General features: G+C 40.4%; 2 protein-coding genes across 5 annotated transcripts; one reads left to right on the top strand and one right to left on the bottom strand.

Moving 5' to 3' along the window:
• Positions 1-617: 617 nt before the first annotated feature.
• Positions 618-5444, bottom strand: LOC114432989 (uncharacterized protein KIAA0754). The gene is made up of 2 exons (XM_028401180.1): positions 5224-5444; positions 618-3140 (listed from the first exon to the last, which is right to left on the bottom strand). Exon 2 carries the CDS (start codon positions 3130-3132, stop codon positions 1153-1155), a length of 1980 nt encoding a protein of 659 aa, XP_028256981.1. The 5' UTR covers positions 3133-3140; positions 5224-5444; the 3' UTR covers positions 618-1152.
• A 2501-nt stretch (positions 5445-7945) lies between these two features.
• dync1li2 (dynein, cytoplasmic 1, light intermediate chain 2) lies at positions 7946-19667 on the top strand. Of its 4 annotated transcripts, none has more exons than XM_028401182.1 (13): positions 7946-8295; positions 9038-9111; positions 9581-9697; positions 9787-10017; positions 12521-12684; positions 13662-13755; positions 13888-14023; positions 14160-14271; positions 14379-14438; positions 14881-14925; positions 15042-15159; positions 15530-15655; positions 16398-19667. In XM_028401182.1, exons 1-13 carry the CDS (start codon positions 8210-8212, stop codon positions 16508-16510), a joined length of 1476 nt encoding a protein of 491 aa, XP_028256983.1. In that variant the 5' UTR covers positions 7946-8209; the 3' UTR covers positions 16511-19667. The 4 variants fall into 4 exon arrangements, with proteins under 4 accessions (XP_028256983.1, XP_028256985.1, XP_028256982.1 ...); XM_028401184.1 differs by having other exon boundaries at positions 7947-8295; positions 16403-19667; XM_028401181.1 differs by having other exon boundaries at positions 7948-8295; positions 15527-15655.
• Positions 19668-20609: the final 942 nt, after the last annotated feature.

Raw genomic sequence — 20609 nt, forward strand, 5'->3', positions numbered from 1 at the left:
CAACACTCCACCCCTGCCCCCTCTTCCTTTTCTCTGCCTCCTGCAAAGCATTCCTGCCCCCCCCCCCCCCCCCCCTTTGGTTCCCCTCGCTGGTGTGGATCTGTGAAATGTTAGCAGAGTGTGCTACAAGGCATCGAGCCTCACTGATAGGCTTGGCGATGTGAGAGGGACAAAGGTGAGGTTTACCCTGAAATGACGGACTGGTTTCTGTGTGTAGCGATGGTTAAATCATTTTCCTTGACCAGTCATGGCACACAGGCTGCGCACAATAGCCTGCCATTGACCTAAAGGACATTGCACTGCGTAGACACAAATAATCAACTAAACTCTAACCCACTCAAGCTGATATGAGCTGTAGTAGGAGTGGATGTCAACAAATGGTTTGAGATTAACAGAAAGTTCTACTTTTGTACGAGTTGTTTGAACAGTCTAATTATTATACGTTTAACAATGTGGAAGCTGCTAAAATAGGAAAAAAAGATGGACCTGTATATTGAAAGGGATCAAAACCGATTGATTAAAGGAAATCAGATCTAACGCTTAAAGTACAATAAATAACACTAAATACAGCTCAACTACGAGAACACATGAAAAGAAAAGCAGAAAGGAGATCAGTGTAGACTATAACCATCTCTTTTTTATTCTCTATTCTGAACAATCAATTTAAAATTAACAGTCCTCACAGGCACCAATATTATAAAAGGCCCCAACAAAGTCATGTCTCTGCATATAGTGATAGAAAGGATATATGAAATTCTAATTCAAACAGTATACTAATAGTGGATGCTTTTCCAATAAAAACCACTTTGTAATATTCTTCAGCCTCTCGCACAAACCGATTTATTTATTTAATATGATACTTACTGTCCAGTATTTTTCACCATGCTGTTCGACTTCACTGTGTATCTGCACTCAGATTCCAGACCTTCTCACTGCACTTTCATTTCACTTACTGTCAATCCTTCTCTAAGTGGCTGCCGCTCAGTTTGGTTACTCAAGAGAAAAAAAAACATCATTTTTGCCTGAGTTACCATTAAAAACTTAAAAACAGTGGTTACAGCATTTTAGAGAGTGTTTGGGATACTTTGATGGCTTTCTTACAACATTAGGGGATTAAACTGAATTCACACTGATTTTAAAGATGGCTTCCTTTCAGATGGCCTCGGTAACCTCAGTGCTGAGACCCTCCACCATGTCTGAAACTGCATCAGGAACTTCCTGGACATCCCCGCTCAGGTTTATGTCCTTTTTCAGTTCAAAGTCACTCTGCTCCTTGACCAGTGTCTCCTCTGGCTTTTCATTTCCATTAACACATTCCTCTGTATGAGTAGGATCTTGGCATTCCCCGTTCACAGCAGGAAGTGCATCTACCTCTGCCACATCATCTGTAACCGAAGGACTCTTTAAATCTCCATTTTCCATCTTGATTTCAGCCTCAGGTTCTGAGCATGGCACCTCTTCCACAGAGGCTTCAGCTGCATTTTCAGATTCAGCACTGATTTCGTTGGCAGAAATAGACTCCGAGATGACAATCTCAGGGGCAGGAAGTGCTGCTTCTGGCTCAGCTGCTGCTGATGCACAAGTGTTGGAAGCTTCTGCTGTAACACACTCCTCTTTTGCAGGTTGATCTTCAGCAGAGACTGCCGCAGTCTCCAGGACCTCAGATGCTTCTGCTTCCACAGGTGCAGGATCAGTAACTTCAGATGTTGCTACACTTGATTCTGGTTCAGTCTCCACTACTTGTTCCTCTGCTGCAGGTTTCACTGTCTCTGGCTCTGGCTCAACTACTTTCTGCACTTCTGGCTCTGGTGTTTGTTCCCCCTCTGGAGTTTGATCTGGTTCAGGCTCAGGTGCTTCCACTGGATCTGGTTTTGCCTCTGGTTCTGGCTCTGCTTCAGTCTCTGCTGCTGGCTCTGACTCTTGCTGAGGCTCCTCTAGTGTTTGCTCTGGTGTAGGAGCTTCCTCCTGCAATGGCTCTGCAACAGCTTCAGCTACCAGCTCTGGTTCAGGCACAGCAACAGGAACTTCTGTCTCTACCACAGTGGCTTCAGGCTCAGTAACAGTCTCTGGCTGTTGATCCTCAGACACTGCCTCTGGAACAACCTCTGGTTCTGTCACAGATTCTACAGCTATAGTAAGTTCCTCTGCAGCCTCAGGTTCAACATTAGCTGGGACAGGTTCTTCTGCTGAAGAAGCGGAGGGTTCCTCTGCTGCAGCTTGCTCCTCTTCCACTTTAACTGCTGGAGTGGATTGCTCTGCTTCAATAACTGGCTCTTCTTTTACTGGAGCTGCTTCCACTACTGCAGCTGGTTCTTCTGCAACTGGAGCTGCTTCCACTGCTGCAGCTGGTTCTTCTACAACTGGAGCTGCTTCCACTGCTGCAGCTGGTTCTTCTACAATTGGAGCTGCTTCCACTACTGCAACAGGCTCTTCTGCAACTGGAGCTGCTTCCACTACTGCAACAGGCTCTTCTGCAACTGGAGTTGTTTCCACTGCTGCCACTGGCTCTGCTGCAATTGGAGCCTCTTCTACTGCTGCAACTGATGCTGCGTCCACTGCCACTGCAGGTGGTTCTGCAGCAACTTGTGGTTCTTCCGATGCTACAGCTTGTTCTTCTATGATTGGAGCTGTTTCCACGACTGTAATCTGCTCAGCTGCAACTGGAGGTTCTTCCACTGTAGCAGCTGGCTCTTCTACAGCTGGAGCTGCTGGTGGATCAACTGGTTCTACAGCAACTGGAGATTGTGCCACCTCTTGAGCTGGTTCAGCTGCAGCTGGAGTTGTTTCAACTGCTGCAGCTGGTTCGACTGCAACTGGAGGTTCTTGTACTGCTGCAGATTTCTGTTCTGGAGCTGCCTCCTCTGTAGCCACAGGAGCTGGTTCATCTGGAGGTGCAGATTTGGGCTCCTCTGGAGCTTCTACAGCTTCAGTCACTGCTGCTGCAGCTGACACGGCAGTTTCCTTGACCACATCATTTGCCTCGGCTGTTAACTCAGATCCCGTGGGTGGGACTCCATCTTCTGCTTTAGCAGACTCTCCTGCACCAGCTGCTGCTGCTGGGGTCTCATCCTTCTTGTCTTTGGGGTCAGTCACATCATATCCTTTCTTTTTCTTGCTCAGTTTGCCTCCCATGATGTGTCCTATAAAAGAAAAATAAGAATTTAAACTGTGTTCAGAAAAAATGTGGTTCAAATTTCACCTGACCTACACATCACTGCACAAAACCAAGGCTGGCATTTACTTATATTTGTATGTTTACTTATGGTCATTTTAGGTAGTTAAAGGTTAACCAGTTGGTCTTTTGTTTGTAGAATTAAACTTTAACTCCTGGTCAACACTATCTGTGGTTTATGAGTTCAATAAAATACAGTACAAAAGGAAAGTACAAAACAAATATCAATGTAAACATATTTCTTTGAAACGACTGATAGCAATACAAGTATTAACATGTTCGTCAGCACTACAGTTTCATTTTCATTCCTTTAAATGTAGAATAGTATTTATATCAATAGAGAAGTATCCTGTCTAGAGATTTAATTAGGAACAGAACTGTGTTCTGCCAAATGCAGTTTCACTAGAAATACTAATGCATGAGAACCTCACGGAGATCAGACAACCCCACAGACCCGTTCTACCCGTTCTGGAATGTCTGGTGAGGCTCAGTGCCAAATTAGCCCAGCACTGCGAGACTAGGACAACATATTTAGTTGTGTTTCAGCTCAGTTTAGCAATATTATTTCTCTCCTACTATGATGAGAGTAGAAAGTATAATAAGATTCTCAACATACATACACCTAAGCATAATCACATAGGATTCATGAAACAGATCTTCTGTACAAATGATAAATCAGCAATAAAACTGATGCATTCTGTGACTGGACCAAATAGCTCTTACAGACATGTTGCTCTTTGTCTCAATAGTGTGGCTGTAGAGGAAGTGTAGAGGGAGAGATTGCCACAGAATGCAACTTCCATGATAAAAAAGAGAACTGGAAGTTCAACTTTATCTCAGTAATTATCCTGCAGCAAATCCTGAACAAATCTGCCTGTTTAACTCTCCATTATAAGTCATTAAACACCATGACACAGCACAGCAATATCATATTGCACCCCTTTAAGTGAACCAGTCCCATCATTTGATTATAGCTTCATGCAACAGTTTTTTTTGAGTATATCCATAATGCCACAGACAGGCAGCATGAGGGTACAGGTACAATCAGGGAACTGTCCATAGTGCTGCAATAAAGCAATCAAGACAGGATGCACCACCAACCAGGCTGGGCTACATATCCATTCCAAGTTGCACCTATTGAGCCAAATCTTTGTCTTTCATGGTGATATCTATTTTATTAATATTATTATTATGTTAGATCCAACTTATTTATTTTTGGTCACATAATTATATTCATCTTTTTTTTTATCAACACCACTCTGTCTTGGGCCTGCCAATTAGACAAACCCAAAATGTACACTCTGGAGAGCAGAATTGATGCTTTAAGATTAAATCATTTGGTTTTTACGTTTGATAGGCCTCAAAATCTAAGGCGTGTAAATGCGAAAATAAAACAGTGCGCACATTCTAGTGGCTCCATACTAGAAAGATGGAGACGCGTAAATGTCCGGCACCATGTGCCGGCCGGTAACAAAGGATGGGGACCCCCCCCCCCTCACCACCAGCAGCTACACACTGTCAAAAGTAATGGGTTGGGCTAAGTTGGCAGCAAACAGTGCACTAAAGTGTAGACTGTAGGCTACTATACAGTGGAATTAATACACTGGCCACGGACACTTGAAAGCTTTAGAGGGGTCTCCATCCCCCATTTCAACCCACCCACCCCCTACCGCTGCGTCTCTCAGCCAATCTGCCCTTTTTTGTTCACAACCATTTCAAAACGTCGTCGCCTACACACGCTATAAAAGAAGATTAAAAAACCCCACAACGACGTGCACCAAAAGTACAACATTGTTTAGCGCTTTTTCTTTTAAATCCTAGATTCCCTTGATCGCCTGGCCTACTTAAAACAGCCCCTCTGTCTGTGAAGACTCACTAAATAGCAAAAGAAAAAAAAATAAGCTGAACATTCCTGCTTTTTATTTCGCTTTTCAAATTTAAAATGTGCGCAGAAGGATGACATTAGAGCAATTAGACGTTTCTTTCTTTCTTTCTTTCTTTTTTCAATTTTAAAATAAAACACAAAGAACTAAAATAAATGTTCTTCTGACCTGTATCTGTGAAGAGTGTTCAGTTGGGCTTCTTCTTCTTCTTCCAGTCTCCGGCTGGATGTGTATAATGAAGGTAAACCCTTTTGGAGTGACAGCTGCAGATTCCGCCCCTGCTCTCCGAGGTGCCGTCCGGGACTATGCTGTAACTGAGGAGTGCCCCTCACAGTTTTCTAGACATCTGTCGCTATCACAATCCAGCCAACCCCTCTCCTGCTCTTTCTGCAATCTATACCCTCCCAGTCTTTAACCCCTCCTCTCCCTAACACACCCACTCCGCTGCGTGTGTCCCTGTTGTACATCTGGGGACCTAGTGCTGGTCTGAACCAGCACTCTTTGCACTTTTCAGTTTTCTTCCTTGCCAAATATCAGCTCTGTGGAAACGTATGTCAATGGTCTGTCCACAGGAGTATTGCTGTCATATGAATTATGCATAAGAAGGATTATGTCAGCAAAACCTCTTAGGAAACACACACACACACACAGGGTCCTCCATTGAAAAAGACAGTTTCCTTGAGGTTATTTCTCCTGTATTTTGTCAGAAGGATAACATGCACGCTCACACTTGTTGTTACAATAAAAGACACAAACATGAAAAAAAGCAGCCAAACATAGCTGAGAGGATTCTAAAGAAGAAAAGTAAACAGTACTTATTTGATTTAAAGTCACCAGACTACAAAATGTTCTCATGAGTACAGTGAGCCATGCTGAACTGTTGATAAATAAGTGTTAGGACATGAAACTCAGGGCCCCCCGTAGTGTACTTTATGAAGTTTAAAAATAAAACCTTCAAGATATAGGATAAAACCAGCATAGATAATTTATTGAAAGATCTGACAATTGATTAGATGAAGCTGGTGGTGAGCACCTCCTGTTTTTAAACTACAACCACTTTAAAGACTGCCCCCCAGCTAGAAATGAACTTTCATGAGAAAAGAAAGACTGGTTTTCAGTTCAAACATGATCCTGTTCCTCTCACTAAAACTGAAGGAAGGGTTAGGGTGTCAGAGTTTACCTAACAACTAGATTGACAAAAAGCATACCGGTAATCTATCAACTCACAATCTTTGCTACAAGTGATTTGAAGAGCAGCCACTGATTAAGACTGAGTTGTGTTTCCCTTAATTAAAGGAGGTAAATAAAAACAAGCAGTATCAAAGCAGAGGAGTCAACAATGCATTGAAACAGCATTTCTTTCATTTTCATGCTATTTTTTGTTATTTTGTTTATCATGTTTTGTTCTTTTTTCTATAGAATTCCTAAAATGTGTTTTATTAAAAATAAATACATTTTAGCATGTTTTTTTGTTTTAGAATGAAAATAGGACAGAGTATTATTGGGCAGACAGCACCCTCTCCTGTTACAGCAGCTGATAGCACAGCTAGAAGATGGAGAACATTTGTGGAGATTACAAACAAGATATGTTTGCTCAATATTAAGCTAATGACACAAGGTAAACATTTAATAAAGAATGATATAAAGATATCTTTGTGTAGCCTTATGTTGATGGCCAGATTCCTGCATTCTGTAACTACAAGAAAAGATAAAAACGTAATAAACTGTCTTTAAATGCAGCTGTCACAGGAGAGAGTGAATGTTATTTAAAGTCTTGTAGGCTATATCTTATATAAATTAATATTATGCAAGATAATTTATTTGTGATTACACAAAGTTATGCTTTCCAGCTTAAACAGAAAACATCATCCATCTTGTTTGTTTTCCCTGCTGGCAGCAGGACTAAACAGTGACAAAGGGGCAGCACAGGCTGACTTTCACATGATGCAAAAGCTCTGGAATGCTCTCCCAGGAGTATAACCACCACCCCGGCCAACCACCCTGCTCCACACAGAGAGGACTCACAGACATGTCGGGAGGCCTTGGAAAATTCCCCAGAGTTATTGCGCTAATGTCCGAAGCTCATGTGTCTACAACTCCTGCTCCAGTTGACCTAGACTGACAAAAGAAAGAAACAAAGAGGAATGAAGGAACAGGTGCTGCAACGCTTAATGAGCCTGTACAGCTCACCAGCAGAGCGCACGAATGTGACGAATGGTTGGGACTATGTGTTGATACCAGTGAAAGGAAGGGACAATTGATTAATATGGACACACTTACAATGTTCATGTATTATTTTACATTGAATGCAATTTAATAATCAAGGTTTGGGGATAAATATGGAGTCATTTTGACCAGTGTTTTTGCTTTGTATTTTTGCAGATTGTCTTTCTTTTCATATTTTACTGCTGAATTAATTAATCCTATCAATTCGATATAACCACTGAAAAACACTAGGTTGCATTACCAATGAGCTGATAAAGTAAAAGGTTTTAAGGATGAATAGCACCATCTACTGGAGACATAGGCTTTTATCTTACAATGTCACACAGCATTTTAACAAATCTGTTGACATTAAACTAAGACCATTCAGTGTGATGCCCTTTAAAACCAATAAAACACTGTTTGTAGTTTCATTTCATGCATGATGTGAACATAGACTTAGTTGAAGGCCAGCTGAATGACTTTTGAAGGTTACATCTCAAAGAGTGAAATTTGGTTGGTAAAAAAATTAAGATAGCAGGAACAGAAATTACACGTTAAATATATACACTTTCGTTTTCTAGGCGGGCCACGAGGAAATTAATGATACCACAGTGTCAGCTGTAATTACATCACCTATTGGGACGTGGCCAGAAGTCCTGCTTGATTGTTTGACCCTGTGTTTGCATCGTAAAAACTGTTCATCTACGCCACAAAATCTTTTGAATATGTCTAGTTATCGTCACGCTACATGAACTAGTTTGTTTGAATTACTATTCATTAGAATAATTAATAATAACATGCCATATATTCGTAGGAGTAGAAGTGCACGCTGGGTTCCGGCGCGGCGTAGCAGACAACAAATGCAACGCACCCTTGGCTACTTGGATGAAGGCGGTGCTAGCGGTGGCCAAGCAGCAGGGCCTTGCCTTTGTGGTTGTAGAAAGAGAAGATGGCTCCCGTTCTGGAGAAACAACTCCCGGGCGCAGCCGGGACGGGCGACAAGAACAACGAAGAGGAAGAAGGACAAAACCTTTGGCAAGTTTTGCTATTCTTTTACAGACTTTGTGTCTGCAGAGGCCCTTCCTGTCTAAGCATCGCCGCTATGGTTCTGCTTTGTCACTGCCGGTTGCTCCCTTCCAAACACCGGCCCGGCTAGCATAGAAACATTAGCACTAACTGAAGCCGAACGGTCACTGTGCTAACGCGAGCTAACTGGGCTACTGCTGATTAGCTAGTTAACCTGCATGAATGTTCATTAGTGAGTTTTGCCCATACATTGGACGTTGTCGAACTATTTAAATCCCGGAGAGACATTCAAACTGTCAGGGGCGCTGACAGTTAATGATTAGCTAAACACTCGTTAGCTCCTTTATGGAGGCTAACAGGACGTCAGCTAGCTAATGCATTAAACAAACTAATGGAAATATGTAGATAAAAGAATGTTAGCACAACGTAATGGATATTCTTTGATTGTACTGTTATGAGACTTAAACTTGTCAGGGTTAATGGATTCAGATTCTTGGTTTCTTATTGCTTGTAACGTACCGGTCAGTGGAGATGAATTATCATTTCCTGTTTTTTGTGTTGTCGTGGACTCATCACCGGTCTAGTTGAAAGATAAAAATAACGGTTATGGATAGACTCAAAGTTATAGTACTAAACATAAGCTTATCGGTTGTTGTTTTGATGGTAACCTCTGAAATAGGGGCTGTCAATGTGTCACTGGGTGGTTAATCTAAATTCCATACATCTGCCTGTGCCCTGTTGTTTCCTGCAGGTCCTCAATACTGAGTGAAGTTTCAACTAGGTCGAGTTCAAAGTTGCCATCAGGAAAAAATATCCTGGTATTTGGTGAGTATTGCTTGTGCCATGCAATGTGAAAGAAATCACTTCTGCAGTGTATTTGTACTGGTGAGCCCTAAGGGGACTGGAGAAGGGCAGGGACACTGTAAAATCTCACTGAACTCACAAAAGCTTCTGATTGCACATGTAAACCTTGCAGATTTTTCAAACGTGCACTTTCAGAACAGTACCTTCCCACATGGTTAAATGCAGACATAATAAACACAAAATACTGGGAAGCCTTTTTGGGTGGGGTCATATTTATTTGAGTGGCCCCTTTAGAACTGTGGGAAGATGAAGTGTGCACTGGAGGTCTAACACATTTGAGAAGGAAACCAATGAGCGATATAATCCTAAATAGTAATTAATTATTGTTACATCGGTTGCTGTTTAATATATATTTATAATATAGGTGCTTTGTCTATGTATAACAATTGTAAAAATGGTTGTCATAACTCACAAATAAATTGTCTTGCAGGTGAGGATGGATCAGGAAAAACAACACTCATGGCCAAACTTCAAGGAGCTGATCACAATAAGAAAGGGAGGGGACTGGAGTATCTGTACTTAAATGTCCATGATGAAGACCGAGACGGTGAGTGTCTTTTTTGTGTTGTGTAACAGTAGTGGCTTTTAAAAGATAAATATAAATGGTAATTTCATTACGTGTGCTGTTGTTTATAGACCTTACTCGCTGTAATGTTTGGATCCTGGATGGGGACCTATACCACAAAGGCCTTCTTAAGTTTGCTGTGACAGCCCAGTCGCTACCTGACTGTTTAGCTGTGTTCGTTGCGGATATGTCACGGCCCTGGTCCATTATGGAGTCACTGCAAAAGTGGGCTAGTGTTCTTCGTGATCATGTGGACAAACTCAAGATTCTTCCAGAAGACATGAGAGAAATGGAGCAGAATAGTAAGTAATGTGTAATTGTATCTTACCACATTTAACTTGATGGTGGTGTTGAAAAGAACAATTTAGATTACAAAAAATATTCTTGCTGTATTTTTTTCTGCTACATCTAGCTTGAGGATCATACCATGTGCAACCATTTAGAGTTTTAATGTGTTGCTAACACCTAGTATTTTATTGTTGTATACATTTTTAACATATAGTGAACCTATCCCATTAAATATTTAGGGGTTATATAAAAAAAGCGTAAGTCTGTATCAGACTAAAGATGTGTATTTGTGTGATATGTTTTTTTTTTTTATGTGCAAAAAGTTGAGACATAAATAGAGACCTGTGCATACATGGGGGTTCCTGAGGCATCAAATGTGTATACAATGGGAGTGTTGCATAATAACAGCCAGACTCCTTGCAGGAAAAAGGAGACCTTGGTTGCTGTGTAGCATGAAAGGCAGGCACTGTATAATATTACACATTATTATGGATGATTCTAGGTCATCATCAGAGAGGCCCATGATCCTCAGCTGTGTGCTTTGGCTGCAGGCAAGTTCTGCAAATCAATGGGCATGATGCACTCAGATGTTGTTCTCCTGATAACTTTAAAACTGGTCATTTCTGTCTTATGAAGAGTTCTTTTGTGTTTGGAAGAAACGTTGCTCTTCAGATCAGCTTGTGCAGCCTGAAGAGATTTGCATAATGTTCTTGTCTGATTTCACAGTACTTTTTAAAGTTTTAAAGGACATACAAAGAAGTCAACGTGTTATAATTCTAGTATAGCAAATATGTTCAGAACATATGAAATGCAAATACAGTGACAAGTCTTAACATGTGGTTTAGTCTGCTGGCAAACTGTGAAACTGTTCAAGTGATGATGAAGCATTTTTCATTTAAGTGGATATAATAACTTAATTGGTCCATGCTTTGAACTTCTTTTTATTTTAAAGTTAGCTAGCTTTGATCTATACTTTGAAGCAAACGGGGAACCTAACATATTAATGTCTGCTTGAGTTTTTGTAGAAAATGTACAGTTAGTAAAAGTTTACTTAAATGTCCAATTATATAAGCTTAGTGTTACATTTCTCTTCGTACCAGACATTTGGACCCCACCCACTGACATACATTCCCAGTTTAAGTGAGAACTAGATAGATTATGTTTTGGTGCAGTGTTGAGAGACAAGCTGACAGACTGGATGTGTGTGTGAGTGGCTCTTGTCCAGAGAGTCTTGCAGGCGTCTTGCATCATGGTTCCCTCCCCTCAAATGACAGCGTCAGGGAAAGGAAAGTACGTAAACTGAGTTGGTCTGAATTCAGTCAGTGGGCTGGACATTCTGACTCCTGCTGTGCTGTAACTGAAGTAGGTTGGCTTCTGGAGTCTTCTCAAGTCAAATTACAGGATCGGCCTACTGCTGCTCAACAACATGTTTGACTAACAAATACTTTACTCTGACTTATGTGGTACTGACGGGGACGGATTCTTTTAAGCCACATTATTTGCGAATGGTGTGTAGACAAACATCTTGACTGTTTTGAACCAGAATTGTTGAGTAGTAAACAAATTGAAATGTGTGTCTGCCTGACATTAGCACGCATCTGTAGTCAAAAAACATTTCTTAAATCTGTAATAATATTTACAGATATGAAGTGTAATATTTTATTTTTGCATGAGTTATGTTATGAGATACAATTTTAGCATGGGGTGTAATCATTTTATAGAAGGCTGGGAAGCATTTTGACCTCACCTTTGTTTGTGGAAGAGATAAGTAGGTCTTTGCAGGGCAAAGTCTCTGTGTCTTTTTTATTTTAGAGTGACGGGTCACTAACATTTTCTGTTGGTTTCAAGTCAAACGTAGCAGATTAAAGCATCCATCCATGTGAAATCATAGACACAATTCTGCTTCCGTGGATACTGTTGCAGTGGAGACAGGGCACCATGATAAACAGAAAACCGTCCTTGTGGCCTGTACATACTTCAGCCTCTTTGTGCATATGCATTGGATTTGTGTAATCCTGCATCCCAAGAAGGGTTCTCTTTAAGATTAACTGTAACACCACTTCTCGTCCCATGTTCAAAAATCCCATGCCTGAAAGTAAAGGGGTTGACTCAGAACTGCAAGTCAATATGGCTTTGTAGGCTGTCCCCGACTGCGTTCTCAAAGCTCCCGAGGAAGTAGGCCAAAGCTTCCTGCATATAACCCCTCCACCTCCTCCTCCTCCTCATTCTCCTCCTTACCCTCACACTGCAGCTTTGTAAATGTCTGGACAGCTGGGGCAGTAGAACAGGAGGGTGAAGGATGCTGTTTATTTGTTTATTATTTATTTTACCTTTCACACAGGGATCATTTTGTGATAAATTACATCACCTATTTTGTGATTAACTGTGATTTGTGTAAACATTTCTGTCTGTGAATTCTTTGAGATTTGCGTTGACCCAGTGATCTAATTCAGGGACATGGTCAGAGACATTTTATTTTTGTAATCCACTTATATTTTCACCTCATCTTGTTTTTAGTGGTTAAAGCCTTCCAAGAGTACACAGAACCAGAGGATGCCACCCCATCCTCCCCACAGCGACGGGCCCCAACAGGAGGGGAAGATGAGGCCATTGTGCTACCACTTGGGGACAACACACTCACACACAACCTGGGCATTCCAGTGCTTATAGTTTGCACAAAGGTAAACAATTTCTGAAGTACAAATCTTATTGTGTGGGTGAAACCGTAGACTTTTAGTAGATTACCAATATTACGGTGTTCCTTAAACCTTTTAGAATGAAAGCTTCTCAGAGGGAGGACATTTGAGCTTAGACCCTGTGTGGATTCCATCCTTTCTTCACAGACATTTGCATTAACTTTAATGTATGCTTCTTCTGGTATGTTGTGCTTTGTGAGACAGTATCCTCTAATAAAAGGCTGCCATTATATTTGCTTGTTAACCCTCTGGGCAAGGACTGGTGCTAAAAAAGGGCAGTGAAGCCATCAGCAGAGCTTCACATGTCTGCTGTGACCAGAAAATGTGAATGTGCCTTTTTTAAAACCATTTATGCTACACTGGTGAAGGGGGAAAAAAAGGTGGTTAAAATGTACAATCTTTACTTTTCAATGTGTCTCTTTTGCCCCCTCCACCCCCCCTTTAAACCACCTCTCCAACCCAGATGTAAACTGTTACCAGGCAGCACTCATAAAAATCTCAACCCAGTCTCCCGGCACCAAGTTTGCACCTCTATCCCTGTTCATTCCTCCCACTACATACTACCTACTGCCTCAGCCTTGAGGGGTAATAAAATGGAGGCCTTAGGAAGTGAAGACAAAGAAACACCTTTGCTTTGCTGATGGGTTAACTTTGTCCTCTGATTAGTCACACCCCTTTCAAGTGACAGTTTAACAAGTTGTAAGATCAGCCTACAACAAGTTGACTTAAATGACCAATTACAGATGTCACTGATCTTGTTCTCTATGCAAGCAACCTGTTTGCAGCTACACGTTCACTGGCTAGGCAGATGTTTTCACAGACAGTTCTTGCATTTTACTCGCCTTTGATGACAAAACACACTGAAAACATAAATACTATTAAGGGTGAGTGAATTGAATTGATGCACGGTGTGGAAAATGTATTGGTTGTGCCACTTCAATGTGTCTCTCTTTACTCTTCAGTGCGATGCAGTCGGCGTACTAGAGAAGGAGCATGACTACAGAGAGGAACACTTTGATTTCATCCAGTCCTACATCAGGCGATTTTGCTTACAATGTATCCTTTTCGTGCATAATGGTTCTTAGGTTCTTAATTCTGTCACATGGGTTATATTGCCAACATGGACCATACTTAAACCTGCATTTTATTGTTATCTAGACCAGTTACTGCCTTAACCAACTTAAACAGATGGAGCTGGCCTGATCTATACATCAGTTAAAGAGGAGAAGAACCTGGATCTGTTTTACAAATATATAGTACATAAGATGTATGACTTTCAGTTCAGCACACCTGCCTTAGTGGTGGAGAAGGATGCAGTGTTCATGTAAGTGAAGCTTTTTAGTTTATTGTGGTTAATGCAAAATGTTCTTTTTGAATACACAATTCTAAACAAAAAAACATTTTATAACTGAACATCATTGCACCCAGTGCAATTAAACAGTTTATATCTTCCCTTTTAGTCCAGCAGGATGGGACAATGAGAAGAAGATTGGGATTTTGCATGAAAACTTTACAACAGTCAGACCAGAGGATCCATTTGAAGATTTTATCACAAAGCCACCTGTACGAAAGGTAAGGCAGTACAAGTACTGTGAAAATATAAGCTTGAAAGTTAATTTTAGGCGTAAGCATTTCAGAACTTATGGTAATTTCCTTTCTTTTCTTTGCTCCCCTAACAGCTGGTCCACGATAAAGAAATAAATGCAGAAGATGAGCAGGTATTCCTGATGAAGCAACAGGTATGTTTTCTGTATTTATACTGAGATTTATATGTAACAACCTACTGAGAATAAAAATGTCTGAGAGAATTTCTGACTGCAGTCTTTAAGTTTGAAGGCAGGCTTTAACACAAAAGAAAATGCCATCCTGCAATCAAACAGATAGTACAAAGACATGCCAAAAAGCTGAACTAATGAACAATATCATACTGCACCCAACAGCTGAAACCGCCACATGATGTGACATTACCCTCACTTCCCTTTTTAAGGACGCCTAAACCAGGAAGGCAATCTAAAAATAAAAAAAAAAAACTTCAGCAAGTTGATTTACATTTGTTTCCAATAAAGTTCCCCACTTTTATCTGCCATGATTTCCCTTCTCCACTTCACATCCTGCAACCTGTGTAAAAACATCCAACCTAAGCATCATCTATGTCATTTGAAAATGTTTTTTTTTTTACAGTCTTTGTTAGCAAAGCAGCCTGCCACACCAACAAGAGGGGCTACAGTAAGTGTGTTAAATGAGGGACCTTTGTAATGAATAGATTAATACCCTTAATATTTTGTTGTGCATATACAAAGTTTTAGACAAACATTTGTGACTGGGATCTTTATGTGTTTCAGGAGTCTCCAGGACGGACAGCCTCAGGATCTCCCAGACCTGCGGGGCGTGCCGGCCAACCAAGTGTAACAAGTGGCTCACCAATGGCTGCTGTCAAAAAGCCTGACCCTAACATGAAAGGTAAGAGAATTTATTTTTTATACCCGACCATGAAACTATTTTTTTCTAATACTTTCTAGATTTGCTTCAGGGATTTTCACAGTCCTTTTTTGTGACGCTTTTAATTATCCATATAAGTGTTGCAGTGCTGCCCCCAAGAGGTAACACTAGAATAAGTCAAAAATAGCTGATGTATATGTAGGGTGCTTACCAGATTTGGCCCTCTGTGGTCTGCTTGTCATGCCTGTGTTCTTAGAAAGCCAAGTTTTAAAAGCTGATTATCAAATAGAAATATGAAGTGTTTGTTAAACATTTTTAATCCACCTTATTTTTTTTACTATTTTTGAAAGACATTTTTAGGGTTTTGTTTTAAGTGCTTCTTCTACAGCAGGGGCTGCCAATGAGGGAGTGCTGGCTAACTTCTTCAACAGCCTGTTGAGTAAAAAGACTGGAGCCCCAGGAAGCCCCGGAACTGGTGCAGTTGGAGCTGGAGTGCAAGGGTCCGCCAAGAAAACAGGTACAACCTCATCTTCCTGTGTTCTCACCGACCATCGCAGCTAAAAGATGTCATTTTAACAAAGCAGGCTTCTTGTACATTTACTTACGTACATCAGAACCTGGGCTTTGACAAGTAAGAGACAGAGGCGTTTGTTATTAGCAGCCTTGGACATTTTGCTGTCTGGAGTTTTATTTCTGCAGCCTGAGTGAGAAGGTTAAAGCAGGAGAAAAAGAAAAGTTGTCCTCTTTGACGGACAGCTGAGGAAACTTGTGACAGGCCTGTATGCACCAAAACACCTTCATAAGTAATGACTAATGTCTGTCCCACCATGCCTTATCCCACTGCTCTCGCTCAACTCATGTTTTTACTTGAGCAGGTCTTACATTTAGCTTCAGCATGTTTTTTCACTTTGTTATATTTACCATGTAACAAAGTCAAATAAGGCATCCAGTGAATCATCAAGGAAATCATTGCATAACTCATCTCTCTGCTTCAGACTTTTTGTTCCAGCACTAAGCAGCAATAACATCTTTGACCCAGCTGAAAGGATAATGCATGACTCTATGTTCCCTTTGTCTGATGATTAGTTTTGCATGTGTGTTAACTGTGGCAGCAAGCTGTCGATCAAAAGCATGGGAGCGCGTCGACATCCGACCACCATCCATCCGCTTGCTGGCCATACAAAACCTTTATTTATGAGCGCACACGCACAGAAGCTACAGGAGATTACTTTTGGGCTTTGTCTCCTGTTTTTTCCAAGGGCAGAAGCCGGGTTTGACTGATGTCCAGGCAGAGCTGGACAGGATGACTCGCAAACAAGACTCCATGGTTTCAGCTAACAACATACCACCGCCGACAGAGAACGAAGCGTGAAGGCAACAAAAACAGCTGCATCGTCCACTGCGTTAATACTCTGGAAAAATATATGTACATGTGAGCATAAAAAAATGACCAAATTCCCAACGCCTATATCAGTCAGCACACACCGTGGTTTCACCAAATGATTTTCAGATGCTATCAGATGTTTTGGTGAGATGGGAAGAGAGATAACAGAAACAGGTGTTAATGAGATGGCTTGGCTTTATTTCTGTCCTCTCTTCCACTGTAAATGCTATTTTGTGAGGGATGTCAGTTCATGGAAATGTGTGTGCACACACCCTGGTAGTCCAGCCTGATGGGCTGGGCTACAGGGCCCCCTCTTCCAGTTTCTGGGGTAAAATGCTCTCCTTGTGGGTTTATTGAGTGGCAACACACTGGTCCTATGGCCTCTGGTTCAGTTATCATGGAAGGAATTTGGTTGTGATTGGAAAGGTATTTAAACATAAATATGATTCATTGAGAAAAGTAATTGCAAGCATAAGTAGTATGTAAAAAATGTTGAATATGATACTGATGTATTTATACAAAGTTCTCCTTTTTATTTTATTTTGTTCACCAGTTATTGGTTTAAGGAAACATTCATCTGTATCACATAACATGTTAAAATGCCACTGATATCATGACACTAATTTAACATGTCCAGATAGCTGATAGCATATCATATCATTGCCCTAGTCATCTCGGAGGCTCCTGTAAATATAAATACAAAAACATATTCAGGTTAACATGATTTTTGTATAAAATGCATCTCTGTCCAAATTCTGGAAATAGATTCTTTGACTAAATGAGACAGGTTTGGGATTTGACAGGCTTAGAGGTTTCAGCAGAATTGCTTCCTTAGCTACAGCTGTGTATATTTGGGGAACGGGTTGGGCAGCATCTTTCCTACTACAACTCCTAAGTGCCTCGCACAGTTAGCTGTTTGTGTCATAGTAGAGGTGCTTGTCTGCGCAAGAGGAGATGCACTGTAGCACCATCGGTTGAAAGGTTGTTTTTTTTTGTCCATTTCTTGTCATCCAAATAATTTATTTTGTTTTACATTTTTGTTAATGTACAATAAGCCTGTGGTCTCTTGTTATTTTTCAGAAATAAGATTTCTGTGGCCTAGTTAATAGTGTTTGATTTGAATGCCTTCATTACAAACTGTAAAGGCTGCTGATATGAAGAAACCACGTGTTGGAACTTTTGAGTCCCCCTGACTTAACTGTGGTGGAAACCACTCATTTTGCAGCCAAAATACACACAATTATTTGCTGTGGTTTGAACAAAATGAGATATTATATCTTTCAGTGTTTGACAGCACTGTCCTCCTTTTGGTTTCATGTTTTATTCACACTGTACTTTGCATGTTGGTTAAAACATTCCCAGTTTCTACATAAAGTAGCTGTAGAAACACATCCCTTTAGGAAGCCTATTTGTCCAGTCAGGTCTCTTTTTTCCCTGGCCCTTTCTTGTGCCCATTTAAAATGACAACCTTTGCCTTCAATGTACAGTTAACAGTTTGTCACACTATAGGCACCCTGCCTTCACAGGAATGCTCCTAATTAATTTGTGTGTCCTTAAGGGGTTGCTTAATTGTCTTATGTCATTTCTATTATTTTTTTTTAAACTAACAGTTATTACTGTACCATATCACATAAATCTGTAATATTGTTTGTGGTTTCGTGACACCATAATCAAAATGAATTATGTGTATATTGTCATTTTGAAGTCTGTATGCAAGGCCCTATTTAATCCTATGGATAGTGTACATACAGAATTAATGGTAAGAGTGAAGAGAGCAGCTATTTGCCATTCATAAAATGGCAAAACAATGGAAACTGGAGTGAATTGGAACATGGAACCAAAGATATATATTAGTCTGCTTTTATCGTCATCCATAAGATTAACCAGTGGCCATATTTGTATCACTTTTGCATGGAGCCCTTGCATTCCAAACATCAGAACTGCCTTTAATGTTTTGTTTTTATTAACACCTTTAAAAATGGTAGAAATGGTTGTTCAGCTCGGCCATGTTAAACATATGCTCTGTAAGGGAATAACAACAAGACCATTGGTGTACTGTCTGCTTTATGCATTGCCAGAAGGATGCTTGTAATGCTGGGTTTACTTTGATCACAATGAAGCTCCCTTTGTTTTTTTTGTTTTTTTCGTTGTTTGTTTTTTTGTGTGTCACCGGGTGGAATATGCACCTGAAGGTCTGTTGGCGAAATGGATGAAGCACAATTAAGAACAGCCAGGAGCAACACCGCCACATGTTGAAATAAGCACTTTTCCTTGGACACTTAGTTCCCTGTTGCTACAGTTAAAAGATGCTGAATGCATATTTTTTTTCTTTTGCCTTGCCTTTTTAGAGCATTTAGTAATAAACCAAGAAATTAACATACAAAATAAAACTGCATTATCTATCTGCATTTGCTGCTCATGTTAAAAGGTGCCCTTAACTATATAATTTCTGCAGGTGATACTGTACATCTGTTATCTCTAGTACTTATTACATTTTCTACTTTGGTACATCTTTAAGTAGATAAACCAAATAAACATCCACTTGTTTTCAGGTTTGTCCCGTTGCTTATGCATCGTCCTGTTGGTTTTGTTTACATCGCTCTTTGTCAGACATGGTTTTGCCCGTATGAAATTTTAAATGTCTCTACCCTGACTGAAACCCCTGATTTCTGTTGATCAATGGTCATACTTATTAAATTTGGCATTTAGCCGAGTGGAATGAAGCACTCATGCCGCTTGGTTTTACAGTTGCACTTGCTCTTTGTAAAGATTTGATGTTTCTCCCAACATTGAATAATGAACAGATGCTGTAACTTTTGTACTCAAATGTCAGTTGACAGCGACCGCCTCTTCACACCCTAACCTCTTGAATTGCCTTCGACCACTATTGACAGTCTTCATCTATATTGAGACTATGAGCTTTCTGCTTCCAGTCCTTTTGTATTCAGGATATCAGCACATTGTAAGCACATGGCTGGCTGCATTTTTGTGTGATCTGGAGTATTTCAGAAGTATGATTGTATGACTTTTAACACAGTTCTGTAGCCTCTAAGCTGCCATGTGGACTCTAGCTTCTTATGCCGACAAAGATAAGGAAAATGTTTATCAGACCCCTGGCTTCAATAAAACCAAGAATTCAAATTTTTGGTGACTCACATGTTTGTGTTTTTACACTGTCTGGCTGTTCTTAGGACAAAAAGGTTGCGGGGCAACTTTTAGTAATGATAGTGTTTATCTTTGCACCCTAACAATCAGTCTGATCTTTAGCTATTGCCATTGTTTAGAATGTGAACGTTCATGTACCTGTAATCCTATGAAACCGTTTTTTCCACCAGAATCACGTTATCCATCTGTAACATTGCTATTTCTGATTTAAAGGGACAGTTACCCTTGAGTCAAATATTCATGTTTTTTTTCAGCCCTGTGGTGCATCTGTCTATAGACTGACCAGGTGAGCTGAGCTCTCAAACTCACACCAATCTGCATGGGTACACACAGGGGCTGTGTGAAAATGTAAATATTTAATTTGTGTGTGAACTGCCCCTTTAACTCCTAATAATCCAGCCCACCTAAGGCTCTAAATGCGGCCATGCCAGACCATTGCCTGGGAAAAATTTAGTAAGAGATTAGAGGTTTTTAATCTTTGTATATGCCTTTTTAGGTCTTTTGTAAGTACTACCAAGTACTTAAACACAATTTAACAGAAATTACTGTGAATCCACTAGCAGCAGAGCCAAAGAACTGCATCAATTCAATGAAGGACAATAGCCCTTCCTGCGCATCGTTCAGGCATCAGATAGACATTTATAGCATCTTCAGACATCTGCAGTCACCTAGGCAACCTATAATACCACTATATGCCATAAGAGGGCAGTAAGGACGTAGTTAATTTCACTGTATGAGGAACTAGGCCTATTCATGTATGTTTAAAGTTTGATATTTTTGACTTGACATCCAAAGAAAGCATGCCTCCATGGTTGTTTTCTAAGCTGCACACTTCATGCGCAATTCATTCTGCCTTTTTCAAAAAATGGTAAAGCAAAAATACTATTGATCATTAAATATGTCATGTTGTTTATAGTCATAG

This window comes from Parambassis ranga, chromosome 3 (genome assembly GCF_900634625.1).
Source record: "Parambassis ranga chromosome 3, fParRan2.1, whole genome shotgun sequence".
In the NCBI taxonomy this organism is placed as follows: domain Eukaryota; kingdom Metazoa; phylum Chordata; class Actinopteri; family Ambassidae; genus Parambassis; species Parambassis ranga.